This window comes from Macrosteles quadrilineatus, unplaced genomic scaffold (assembly GCF_028750875.1).
Source record: "Macrosteles quadrilineatus isolate MER2022 unplaced genomic scaffold, UCM_ALF_1.0 Scaffold_1__1_contigs__length_201487025, whole genome shotgun sequence".
NCBI lineage: Eukaryota > Metazoa > Arthropoda > Insecta > Hemiptera > Cicadellidae > Macrosteles > Macrosteles quadrilineatus.
Genome location: NW_026542594.1, coordinates 141944307 through 141958199, shown reverse-complemented (window position 1 = coordinate 141958199; position 13893 = coordinate 141944307). Strand labels below are relative to the sequence as shown.

The 13893-nt window shown below is 35.6% G+C and overlaps 1 protein-coding gene across 1 annotated transcript in view; it reads right to left on the bottom strand.

The window, feature by feature from the left end:
• The window catches only part of LOC128986035 (WD repeat-containing protein 76-like), a 56381-nt gene extending 42488 nt beyond the window's left edge, over positions 1 to 13893 (bottom strand). The window contains exons 1-2 of the mRNA XM_054406124.1: positions 13713 to 13893; positions 3988 to 4220 (exon numbers count right to left, since the gene is read on the bottom strand). Of these exons, the coding sequence (XP_054262099.1) occupies positions 3988 to 4220; positions 13713 to 13769 (290 nt within the window). The 5' untranslated portion in view covers positions 13770 to 13893. The remainder of the gene's footprint in view (positions 1 to 3987; positions 4221 to 13712) is intronic.

Below are 13893 nucleotides of genomic sequence, written 5' to 3'. Positions count from 1 at the left end.
ATATTTTTACCTTTTCTTTACTGCGGATATGTGGGACATGATTGTCACTGAGACAAACAATTATGCCCGCACCCGAATGGCTGATTTGGAAAGGCATGGTCTGTTGGCCCCACATTCTCGCCTTCGCAAATGGGCCGATGTGACAGTAAATGAAATGAAAAAATATTTTGCGATCCTATTTTCAATGGGCCTAACCCGGCTCAAGAACCTCACAGAGTACTGGAGTAACCACCCTGTACTGCACATACCTTTTTATTCCAGAACGATGCCATTCAAATGATTTCAAATGATAACGAGTATGTTTCATTTATCCTCTCGTGTATCTCCACCCCCAGGTCAAGAAGGGTATGACCCGTGGGTGAAGATACGGGATTTTATGGATATGTTGAATGACTCGTTCAAAAGATATTTTGTACCACAGCAGGAGGTGTGTATTGATGAATCGATGATCGGCATGAAAAACCGGACAGCGTTTATTCAATACATGCCTAACAAAAGGCATTCCCGTTTCGGAATAAAAAAGTTAGAACTCTGTGATAGTGTGACGGGGTATGTCCTACAGAGTGTTTTATACAGTGGCAAATACTTTTTGTCTGGGGGCCCTGATCCCTTCACCCATATAATAATAAAGTGGTTGCATATCTGCTTGGCAAAACTGGCTTACTTGACAAAGGCTACCACTTGTTTACTGACAATTTTTACACAAAGATTCGCTTGGCCCGTTGGTTGACTACTTGTAAAACCTATTTGACAGGGACGATCAACAAACGGAGCAAGGAATTGTCCAAAGTTGTGTTGGAAGCTGGTCTAGAGGTAGGTGAAGCTTTGTATTTCAGAAAGAGGATTGAACCTTCGATATCAGTCCTCCTTGTGAAATTCAGGGAGCGTGAAACCAGGAAACCGGTTCACCACAGCTATACATGCTGAAAACACTGTAAATGTCAGTGCAAATGGCCGCCAGTCAGTAAAGCCTCGTGTCATTCAGGTGTACAACAAATTTATGGGTGGCGTGGACAATGGACATGAAAGACAAAAGTCTTTACCACCTGTCAATGAGTCGTACTACAATAAAATATTGGAGGAAAATAGTCGACAATTTTATTGACATGGCCATGCTGAACTCGTACATTTTGTACAAGTGTCAACATGGCAACGATTCAATGGCCAGATTCAAATTTATTGTCAGTATAATTGCGGAACTGTCTTCCTCCAATATGCCTCCCCCTCTCCCGCCAATTGCTGGTCCGGGGGGCGATGTCCGTGCTCCGCATCAAATTGAAAGGCTACCTGGAACTAACACCATAACATGTGTTGTCTGCCTGGAGAAGAACAAGAGGTCCAGATCTGGTTACTGGTGTCCAACTTGTAAGGCAGGAGTTCATAAGTTTTGTGAACCAGCGATGACACACAATCCGGAGCGATACATGAATCGTCCAGGTCGCAAAAACAACTAAAGCAAGAGTTTATCCAGCAGGATAGGGTGCTAGTAAAATAATTTTGTATGTGCATGGTGTTATATTTTTATTTTGTTTGTACTGCTGTTTTATTAGTTGTAAATATTATCATGTTTGAAATGTAGGCTTACCGCATTGCATTAGTAGTATTGTTGATTGTTCCACCGTAAACCGTGTGAAAAAATAGTTTCACAAAATAATTTAGATTTCCATGTAGGGAAATAAGTTGCCTTCTATTTTTATCTACTTTCTTTGTAAAAACATTGTGTCCCTTCTATTTTATAGTACAAGAACAACTATTTGTTGTTTTTTTTTTTTTAGTTTTTGAACTTTATTTCAAAACATACTGCAAAAATGTTATTTTTCTATATTCAAATTGTCTCATCCCTTGTAAATATTTGTTTGTGTTTGGTCTTATTATATATTTTTATTTTGTACTGCTGTTTTATTATTTGTAAATATTATCATGATTGAAATGTAGGCTTACCGTATCGAATTAGTGTTATTGTCGATTCTTTCACCGTAAACCGCGTGAAAAAAATAGTTTCACAAAGTAATTTACATTTCCATGTAGGAAGATAGGTTGCCTACTATTTATATCTAATTTCTTTGTAAAAAAATGCTTAGCATTATAAGGGCACTTCCATTTTATAGTATAAGAACCAATTTTTGATTTTTATTTTAGTTTTAGAACTTTATTCCAAAATTTACAAAATTTTTAACATTTTTTATTCCATATCCGAATTCTCTGAGTCTTTGTGAATAAAACTAGAATGGATATGATGGGGCTAACTCTTATAGTTTATGCACAGAGGCCGTTTGAAATAACATCTGCAGATGCGATCCAATTAGGGGAAAGCGGAGGCATATCTGTAATGTACGTCTCACATCTAAAATGCTTATAGAACTTTTATTTCTTATTATTTATGTATACATATGTATATATTCTTGTTTGGAAATGTATTCTCTGTAAGTATATGTACATCTTATAATAATAAAATGCAATAAAAAAAAATACATACAGCTTTGAATGACTAATTTTCCCGTATGAAAAAACTTATATTTTCTTTTTCAACTCATATAAAACTTAGAAAACAGTTATTACTGGGCACTAAAGTGTATTATATCATATAACTATATTATCAACTTTACTTATATAACATTTTTTGTTCATTAGAATTATATTTGATGTTTCTGTGGTTCAAAAAATCAAAGTACATTTATCAATTTTTTACAATTTTACACATTTATTCCTGTAGATGGCATATTTTTTTTTTTTTTTTATCAAAAACCAAACATATTTCTACGTAGGGAAATAAATTGCCTACAATTTGTATATCTTGGATTTTTGAAAAATCTTTTTTTGAAAAAAATACCAAAACTCTACTTTTGAAAATTATGTAAAAAAAATTTGAAAATTTTATTTTTTCAACTGTAGCTAAAAAAACGCCCTTAGGGATTTTGATTTTATTACTTTATTTAAAATCTCCTTTTTTTTTGTCTACAAAATGAGTACCTATATGACTAGGCTATCATAAATAGTATAGTCACTGCAAATTTTTAAAGAAACCCCTCGCAAAATCGCAAAAATGGCTGGGACATTCATCCAAACCATCAGGGCACTCCTAGGGTTAAAAAGCTCTGCTGACCAAATAAAACCAAAGCTACACGTAGATTCCACAGTCGAAACGGCAGTTGGAACACTGGTTGGATCGTGTACGTGGTAACAGCCAGATTTAACAGACTTGACAGATGGACCGCAGACCTGACATGTCGGACTATGTATGGAGGGCTTTTTTCTTTTTTTGTCCCACCTTCACATCCTAGGACGCTAGTTCTAGCCCGGAAATGTTTTACACATTATACTTCAGGCTAGTCTTAGTGGGTTGCGACATTATCATATAGATAAAATACATTAGTGGGATTTGGGCACTGATGCCCCGCACTCTACCACTAAACCAGCTCGCTCCCCCATTATGTAGGGCTTAAGTTGGAGGGCTTAAATTTGAAATTCTTTAATTGTTAAAATAATCCCAAGTTATGAAGCTTTCTTATGGTTAATTTTTTTTCATCTAGCACCATAAAACTATGAAGTAGCTCATAGAAGCAAGGTACAGAGGATACAAGCTTATGGGACAACCGTGTGCTTTTAGCGCTCTGCTATGTTGGAGCGGAAATGTACTTGTTTCGAGAAAGGAAGAGCCTGAACGGGAATGGTCACATAATATTTTTGAATTGCAGTTGTAGCGCACAGGATCTTCCTACAGTGTAAGCTCTGTAGTACGTGATGGCAAGGGTGGAAAGGAGATCGGAAGGAAGTGACAAAAATAATTTGCTCTAGACACCAGCGATTGGTGATAAACACCGCTTAAGTGTACTATGGTATTGAATGTATCGTCTGTAGCTTACTTCTCTGTGGAAACAGTATCCCAGTGGTCATACCATGGAAACTGCAGGAATAGCTTGAATCTTATAGGGAATTCGCTAAGAGATTAAAAATAGCCTACCTTATTTATTATACTTTAGAACTTACATCATGATACGTCTGTTTTCTTCGAGGTTCTTCAACCTTAACTTTTCATATTCACTTATTTCCTCTTTTTCTTCCATTTCTTCTCCATTTTCATCTGATTCATTTTCATTGTTGTTCTCTTTTTCACATGAAGAATCTTCACCAGATTCATCAGGATTTATTTTGGCAACTTTGTTGCCTTTGGGTGTATCTTCTATTGATATATCAGAATCTTCGTACCAATACTTGACTTTCTAAAAACCCAGAAAGAAAAAAGTTTGAAAACTTGTTAATTCAATTCAATTCAATTCAAAACATCTTTATTCAATAAAGACAACAGATTAAGCCATATAAAGCTTGGATCAATTTAAAGAGGTTATGGCCTATTTTAATACATGAATTAGGTTATAACTGGTACCTACCACTACAGAAATTGATTTTCATACTGTAAGCCTACTATAACTTAATAGGATACTAAATTATTACACACAGCTACTATTAATATAGGCCTAGGCTAGATTATGTTTGCTTCCTTTACTTATTAGTATTCAAGACGACGGTATTAGTATGGACGACGGTGGTACGGATGATGCTCCGTGTTCAGTTTGTAAATGAATTATTCCTGGTGATGGAAAAGGACTCTACTGTGAAGAACTGTGCAAGAAATGGTATCATCCAGCTTGTGTGAACGTTTCGGAGGAAAGGTACGATCTTATAAACGAATTATCTGATGACGTGAAGTGGTATTGCTCTTCGTGCAACGTGAAGATTGACAGTATGGTTGAAAAAGCCGAGAACTTGGATGGTCTCATAAACTTACAGTCAGTGGTCGAAAATCTAGTTAGTTTAATTAAAACAATGGTGAAGGACAATAAAGCAACTAATATTCGTATTAAGGAAATATCTCAAACTAATGCGAGGTTATGTCAAATGTTATTGTCGTCTGCTGGCAAACACAAAATTGACAGGTCCAGTATTGCAAGTACTGCCAACGTAACAAAGACCTCTGGAGTAACCAGCAAATTTTTAGGCTTGATAATTGATGAACATCTAAATTGGAATGAACATATTAAGTATTTGGTTGGTAAAATTAATTCAGGCTTGTTTGTTTTAAGATCAATGGCTTATCTCTGTGATAAAGCTGTGTTAAAATTGATATACCACTCGCTTATAGAATGTCATATTGGCTGCGGAATCAAAATTTATGGTGGGACAGTACAATAAAATTTGAAAAAGGTTTTAAAACTACAAAAACAGGCCATTAGAGTTATTGAACAATTTAAGGATAAGAAGTCAGTGAAAAAGTACTTTTAAGAAATTAAAATTTTTACAGTGTATGGTTTGTATATTTTTAAAACTATTCAGCAGTGAAGTATCCCATAAATACAATACAAGGTGGAAAAATCTTACTGTAAAAAGTCATCATTGGTTGAAACTTTCAAAAATGAAGCCTTCGTATATCGGCAATTTATTCATAAGAAGTTTGCCTGCCTTACTAAAAAAAGATCAAAACAAACCCAATTTTTGAAAGAAATTAAAATAATTCTTAATTCATCTGGCTTCTTATAGTATAGACGAGTTTCTAAATCAAAAATGGATTAGCTATACATTCTAAAATAATTGTCAAATTGTATCGTTAAGTCTTTTAGATTAAGTTGCATAACCAATTTTGTATGCGTTGACACTATTCATGTATGTAATATGTATAAAGTGAATAAAGATAATTTGATTTGATTTGATTTGATTCAAGCCTAAGAAGCAAGACGATAAACTCGGTTCGAGGTCTATCATCGACAAACCTGGTGCGAGTTCGACTATTGGTAGTCGAAGTGTAACAACCGAATCCAGCCATTCGATACCTTCTTTTTGGATACTTGAAACTGGAGGCGAACAACAGCTGGCAAGTAAAGATGATAGTGAAGATGAAGTGGAATTTTTTGATAAGGACAGTTTTCCAGCTCTTATTGAAACTAATCCTGTCAAGTTGAATAAAACACCATGGAAAACTGTATTTTACAAGAGGAATCATACACAAATTAAGCCTAACCTAAATCTAGGCACATCTAAGGAAAGTGTTAAACCTAAAGACACAAAGTTCAGTAAATCTACTCATAAAGTACTGACTGGAAAGTCAGTGGCCATCAACACTCTAAATACCATCAAAAGAACAAAATTTATTTTTGTGTGAAGACTTGAGCCATCTGTAGGAAAAAAAGACCTAGAAAACTTTTTATCAGACCAAAAAGTTGGTAATTATGAAGTGGAAAAGTTAACAACAAAGTATCCGACTTACAGATCCTTTAAAGTGGGAGTGCCAGAAACTTCTTGGAATAATGTGTATAATGAAGACTTTTGGTCCAAGGGTACTCTTATAAGTACTTTCAATCTACCAAAAACTCGGCGAAATTTAAACTCAAACGGAAAGGTGGACACTGGGATAAAGGACAGCCTAATTCCAGTTGATGATCAGAAGAACATAACGTTTCACTATTAAAATGTTCAGGGACTAAGGAGCAAGGAGAATATTCTGAGTTTCCAGGGATTTGAGCGTGACTATGATTTATTATGTTTAAGCGAACACTGGCTCTGTGAAAGTGAGGTTAGTTACTTACAAGTAGAAGGGTACACACCGTTGTCTATGTATTGTCGCAAGAACCACATAAGAGGCGGAGTCGGTATTCTTGTGAGAAATAATGTGTTATTTTCTTGCCAAAAACTTTACCTAGATTGGCTTTGCTGTGAAGTCAACCTTGAATGTGTAGCCGTAGTGATAGACAACCCAAGAACTATTGTCGTTAGTATTTACCATTCCCCCGCTGGGGATGAAAACATATTCCTAACCAACTTGGAGCTGATGTTGATTCACCTCAGCCACATGAAAACACAAATCGTGATTGGTGGAGATGTAAATACCAAGTTCAAAGTCACACGTGACCAGCCTCTAGTACCTCGAAATTGTTAAATCTTCTTAGGCAATTTGATTGCAAACATCTCAAAAATATGCCTACTCGACTTAATTCTTGCCTCGACAATGTATTTACAAATATAACAAATGAATTGTGTAGCACTCATGTGATTCCCCTTGATATTAGTGATCATAGTGGACTTGAGTATATTTTAAAGATATCTGATCCTATCTACAATGAGCCCAAAAGTTTAACATTCCGTAATGTCTCCTTGCGTTGTCTGGATGAGTTATTGTTACTTCTGAACTGCGTTGATTGGGTGCATCTACTTGTGCAGCACAACATATCTGCAGATGAAAAGTTTGGCTTATTCTTCACTAAGATATTGGAGTTGTTTAATCAAGCTTGTCCAATTACAACAGTAACCAAAAGAAAAACTGCAAGTAAAGTAAAAGCCATTGTTAGGCCTACTTGGTATAGTACTGAATTAAAATCAATGAAGGACACTGTTATGGCATACAGGACAGTTTATTTAAATTTAAGAAGTCGAGCTTCATATAAGGCCTATAAACACCGTAGAAACATCTAAAAGCAAGACGTAAACAAAGCCAAACAAAACGCAAATGCTGCCTTCATCAAAAACTCAACTAATAAATGCCAAGCTTCTTGGACGTTGATCAGAAAGGTGTCTGCCCAGAAGAAGATGGAACCCGATGCTACGATCACCGCAGAGGACTACAGCACCTTCTTCATCGAGTCGGTCAGCGAGGCGAGGGACAACATACCTGTGCCACAAACATCCTCCGAGGAGTTCCTGCGGCATGCAAGGGTTTCCAGCTCTCCCTTCGTCTGGGAATGTGTTAGCGCTGAAAGTGTTTTAAGTGTTGTCTCAAAAATGAAAGCATCCAAAAGCATAGATATGTATGGCCTCTCAATTAATATCATTAAGTATATTATTAGTGATACCTTGACACCACTTGTTTTGTGCATCAACACCTGCCTGGCGGAAGGTGTATTCCCCAGCTCTCAAAAAATTTCAAGAGTAGTCCCTGTGTTCAGAAAGGGTGATAGGTCACAAGTAGCAAATTATCGCCCAATCTCCCTGGTCCCTGTCCTGGGAAAGATCATTGAATCGGTCGTTAAACCTCAAATCTGTAAGTACTTTGATTCTCAACAATTTTTTTTCAAAATTTCAATTTGGTTTCCGCAAGGGTCTGTCTACCACAGATGCCCTGGTGTGTCTAATCTCTGGAGTTCTCACAGCTTTTGAAAGCGGAAGTCTTGCACAGATCACAGCCTGTGATCTTAGCAAGGCTTTCGACAGGATAGATCATAGTATACAGTAGACCCTCTCTAAGCCGGCACTGCACCACTCTGGCACTCCAGTAATCCGGTGTCTTTTAACGGGTGAAGTCTTCCGCGATCGCAGCAAAATTCTGATTATCTCCCGCAGCCGAGTATACATCATCATCCACTCCCGTGGCCACGGAAACGACATTGTCATCTTGCGCGATCGCGGCAAAATCATGAACATCTTTCGCGGACCTATAGACGTTATCATCACCTCCCATGGTCACGGAAACGTCATTGTCGTCTTGCACGATCGCGGCAAAATCATCAACATCTCTCGCGGACGTATAGATGTTATCATCGCCTCCCGTGGTCATGGAAACGTCATCATTGTCATGCACTATCGCGGCAAAATCATCAACATCTCACGCGGTCATGTAGACATAATCATTGTCTACCGCGGTCGCGCAAAAATTGTATCATCTCCCACGGCCGTGTAAACACCATTGTCTACTCCCGTGGTCACGAAAACGTCATCGTCGTCATGCGCGATCGCTGCAAAATCACAAACATCTCCCGCGGAGGTATAGATGTTATCATCGCCTCTCACGGTCACGGAAATGTCATCGTCGTCATGCCCGATCGCGACAATAGGGGTTTCCGATCGCGCGATCTTCAGAGATGTGTTTTATTTGCATTTTAAAGGTTTTTATTGATAACATTCAAGTAATCTGGCAGTTTCACTAATCCGGCAGTATCATGGTCCTATATCTGCCGGATTACTCAGAGTCTACTGTACTCCTCAGAAAGTTGAACTACTATGGCATCGGTGATACACAACTTAGCTTTTTAAATCTTATTTGGATGGAAGAAGGCAGTATGTTGATGTAGGTGGAGATGTTTCAAGTTGTTCTGACGTTAGGTATGGTGTCCCCCAAGGGTCCGTTCTTGGGCCACTCCTTTTCATTATTGTAATTAATGACTTGGAAAATAATGTAAATGATTCATCCAGTATAATGTTTGCAGATGATACTACTTTTATAAGTATTCATCCTGATTTTGAAGCTTTAAAACTAATGGGAGCGCTTCATAAACTCTAAATTTCACAAACTCCAATGCTTAAAATATTAAATGAACAGAGCGTTTCATAATGTCCAAATTTCATAAGCTCCAAAACTATAACATTCAAATAATCACTGTTTCACAATGTCCAAATTTCACCAACTCCAACGATGATTTCACAAAGTCCAACGTTAATATATTAAATAAACAGAGCGTTTCATAATCTCCAAATTTCATAAGCTCCAAATCTATAACATTCAAATAATGAATGTTTCACAATGTCCAAATTTCACAAACTCCATCTTTTAAATATTAAATAAACAGAGTGGTTCATAATCTCCAAATTTCATAAGCTGCAATGGTACAGTCTGGACCAGAAGTCTCTACAGTGGTTGGCACGGTCAGATAGCAGGCACCGTCCAATCACCAAACAGCTGGCGCTAAACTACTTATTATACGTGCATTTTAATGATTGAAGAACACTTAGCTGTGTGGTGACTCAGTGTTAACACATAATGTGCAAATTAAATTTACATTTTTATATTTTTTATATCTTTAGTTCAAGCTTTCAGCTGAGTTTCTTAACTGTTCCGTCTCTCAATTAAAAAGCCATTACAAAATATTGTAAGAGATTTTTTTACCGATGAAAAATTTTAAAACGTATAAATATGTTTTATAAGTATATTTTCTAATAGCTGTTAAAATTTCATGATGATTACATCAGTAGGCCTAGTTTTTTTGTGTGTAAAAATAGCCCGTTCTTAGAAAAGTGCCGAAAACCTTGTACTTTATTCATTCTACCCACTAAAAGGATGAAACTACAAGTAAAAACTAAACTTAAACTTATAACTTAAACTTAAGTTAAACTAAAGGATGAGTTGAAACTACATAAAAAGGTAGAAACTAACATACATAAACGCAGAAATACATAAAATACAAAAAAAACATACAAACTTTCACGTTTATAATATTAGTTAGGAAGTACGATTATATTAATGATTATCCATGTTGCAATATATAAACTAATAACTTCACTGATACGTAACTTCATTGATGGTGTAAATCAAATAAGGAAAATGGAAATTCAATTAGTCTGCAGGTTTGCTGCAGAAGGGGTATTAATACCAATACTTTACACTCTTAAAAAAGCAACTACGACCAACAATGATGTTTTGTGACGCGCCACTACAACACTAGAACGTGTAGCGCCTACATGCCGAACCACGGCAACCTCTGCAGCGACTTCTGGCAGAGACTGTACCGTTGGAGCTTATGAAATTTGGAGATTATGAACCGCTGTGTTTGTTTAATATTTTTATTGTTGGGGTTTGTGAAATTTGGAGGTTGTGAAACGGTAAGTATTTGAAAGTTATATTTTTGGAGTTTATGAAATTTGGACATTATGAACCGCTCTGTTTATTTAATATATTAATGTTGGACTTTGTGAAATACCGTTGGAGTTTGTGAAACTTGGACATTGTGAAACGGTGCTTATTTGAAAGTTATAGTTTTGGAGTTTATGAAATTTGGAGATTATGAAACGCACTGTTTATTTAATATTTTAGACGTTGGAGTTTGTAAAATTTAGACATTATGAACCTCACTCAAACTAATCTGTAAAAAAACTCTTGACACGGCCTCTATGTGGTTTAGTTCTAACAGTCTCCTTTTAAACAAAGATAAAACCCAGAATCTGATCTGTAGTCTTAAGTCAATTAATGTTAGCCAAACTGAAAACCATGAAATTAAAATTTTAGGATTAGTAATAGACAGCTCTCTCTCTATCTTGGTTACCACATATAGATTCAGTTTGTATAAATTTGTCAAGAGTTATCTCTTTGTTAAGATCTCTTATTGGTATTGTGCCAGAAACCTAGATGTAAGAACTTATATTAAGACTGATGATGGCAATTTATTCTGCCAAAATGCATCTCCTGTAATTGGATATAGCTTTATTAGGATCGACCGGCTGAGACAGGACACAGGTAATTTAACCTTTTATTGAACCAAATCAAATCAAATCAGTTATATTTCCACAATATATAAAAAATTTACAATTTTTCAAAAAAATAAACTACAAATATATATAGTCCTGAAGCATTAAACAGTAAATTGTTTACGTAAATTAATTCTAGTAAAATTAATTTATAAAGTTATAATAGTAAAAACTTAAATACTAGAACCTATGTAAAGACATCCTACTTTGCTTATTTTCAGTCTGTATGCCCTAATTCTCTGGGGAAATAGCTGCCATGTACATAAAGTCTTGCTGTTACAAAAATTAGCATTAAGGGTTATGAAGAAGGCTCGAGTCAGAGAGCACTGCAAACCTTTATTTATTAGAAGTAAGATCCTGATTGTGATAAACCGGTATATATTTTTGTGTTTGTTGTATGTAAAAAAGAATTTAAATGTAGGCTTATATGTAAACAGATCAGACATTCACCAATGTAACAATAGAAACCAGTTCATGTTAGATATATCATACAGTAGGCTAAGTAAGTGTAGAAACAGTTTTGCGATTATTGGTCTAATAATGTTTAATAGGTTGCACACTGAAAGCAAATCTTTAGAATTTAAGTTATTCAAACTTAGAATGTATGACTGGCTAAGCCTAAATCCCTTCTATGACTTGTCAGAATATTTTTATAATAAGTCTATATACACTTTTGATGTTCTGATTGACAAATAGTATTTTATTTTTTAACTTTGTATTGATCATATTGACGTTGTCTATTACATTGTGTATTATGTTTAAAGACAATAAAGATTCTGATTTCTGATATTAGCCTAATATTTTTAAGTAGCCAGCTTTTGGCCTTTCTGTACATTTTAGTTTCTCAATGAATGAAAGCATAATGGCAATTATCTTAGAAGTAGAGTTGTTATGGATCAATAATATATAGGCAACAGGCTAGGCCTAGGCTATATTATAGTTCGATCAATTTTATTAAAATGTGATAGAACCAGATAGGCCTATTTAGGTTTTGTTATGTTATGGACGTATTTGATCTTTGGTAGACTTCAGGCTCTGGGTTAGTGGGAAGTTTTCAAAAGGATTTCCCCTCAAACCTTGTATTTACCCGTTTGTTAAATACTGCAAAATTTAGTTAGCCCCTATTTTGGGGGCGAGGAATTCAATGGAACCATAACTATTCCCCTACTTTTTACTTTCGCTGTACCATTTTACTTTTTATGCGAGTAAAGTCCTCCTAATAAAAAAAGTTGTTTTGCCTTAAATGGATTCCTTTAATTGTCTATCCAAATATACGCTGTTCGTACCACTTACAGAGTGGGATTCAAAAGTAACGAATGAGCTTTGTTCAGAAACTAAGATTTACTAAATTGAAATGAATTCTTTATTATTTCAATACAGAAAATCAGTAGGCCTACAATGGTACACAAAACTAATTATGAAATAAAATCCCCAAATAAACTAAAAGCCTGTGGTTGGGGATTGAGTCCATCTTCCGCACAATAAACAATAAATTTAGGCTACATTTAAAAAGGAAAATAAGATATATTGTACACAGAATTTTGTATACAAGAAGATATAAATAATAAACTAGGGGTCTGGGGAGTGACTATGTTGCAATGCCACTTTGACTGAAATGAAATATACCCGCTATTTTCGGGGTGAAACATTCAATGAAACATTTGCTGTGCCCCTACGACCCCCTTTTAGCGAATTTCCCATATCAAGAATAAGCTAATTACCGTGTAGTACTCATGGTAAGACCTGGAACCGGGACCTATGGGTAACCATGTAAAAAGTGTGGGTTTCTGTCAAGGCTGGAATAATTATGGTTACTGCCTGCGAGGTGATTGGCGAAAGCGGATTTTGGCTGGGACAATCTTGGGCGAGACGTTTTTGCTCGGCGATCTTTCTTTACAATGGAAGGACTGGAAAGTGACAGTGTGTGGGATCAGGATGCTACTATTAATTGTTAGTGTGAGTCCAATATTTATTTAAAATCACTTACAATTAACATAAATTTTATCAAGCTTCTGGCGAGGAAATAGCCAACCGTCAATTAAAATATACTAGTCAGTAGTTTACAAAGGTAAATAAAACTTTAAACAGGCCGTTTAGCTCCAATAATACTTGTGAGCACGGAAACATTTTTGAACCATTATTTTCAGCTAAAAATCTAGTTTCTGGAGATATATAAATCTATACTTATAGGTTCCCATAATAATACTTAGGCTATAGGTTAGTCGCAATAATTACCTCAATAACTTATGTTGTAATGCTGTTAAAAACTTAAATGAAGTAGGCCTATAGCCAATATAAACTTAGGCCTAAATTACTCTTTTATAAGGCGAGAAATTCAATGGAACCATTGTCGCTCCCCTATGACTCCGCTTTTTTACCTATTAAGTTAGGCAAAAGAGATGACATTTTGTTACAATGCACCCTCTACAAAAAATGGTTTGTGGACATGATGTAGGCCTCTAGGCCTAGGTTAAACCGTGGGTTAAACTTACCTTTCTGTTCCTTTGGGGATATTTTCTTTGAGAAGGAGTCTCAGATTGGTTTTCCATTTCAATTATCGTTACAGAATTCCTGAACTTTTTAAAAGCCTAAAAAACTAATTTCAAAGTTAGAATTTACAACTAATTTATTTCTTGGATTACAATCGCAATTCGCATCCCCAATAACTTACAA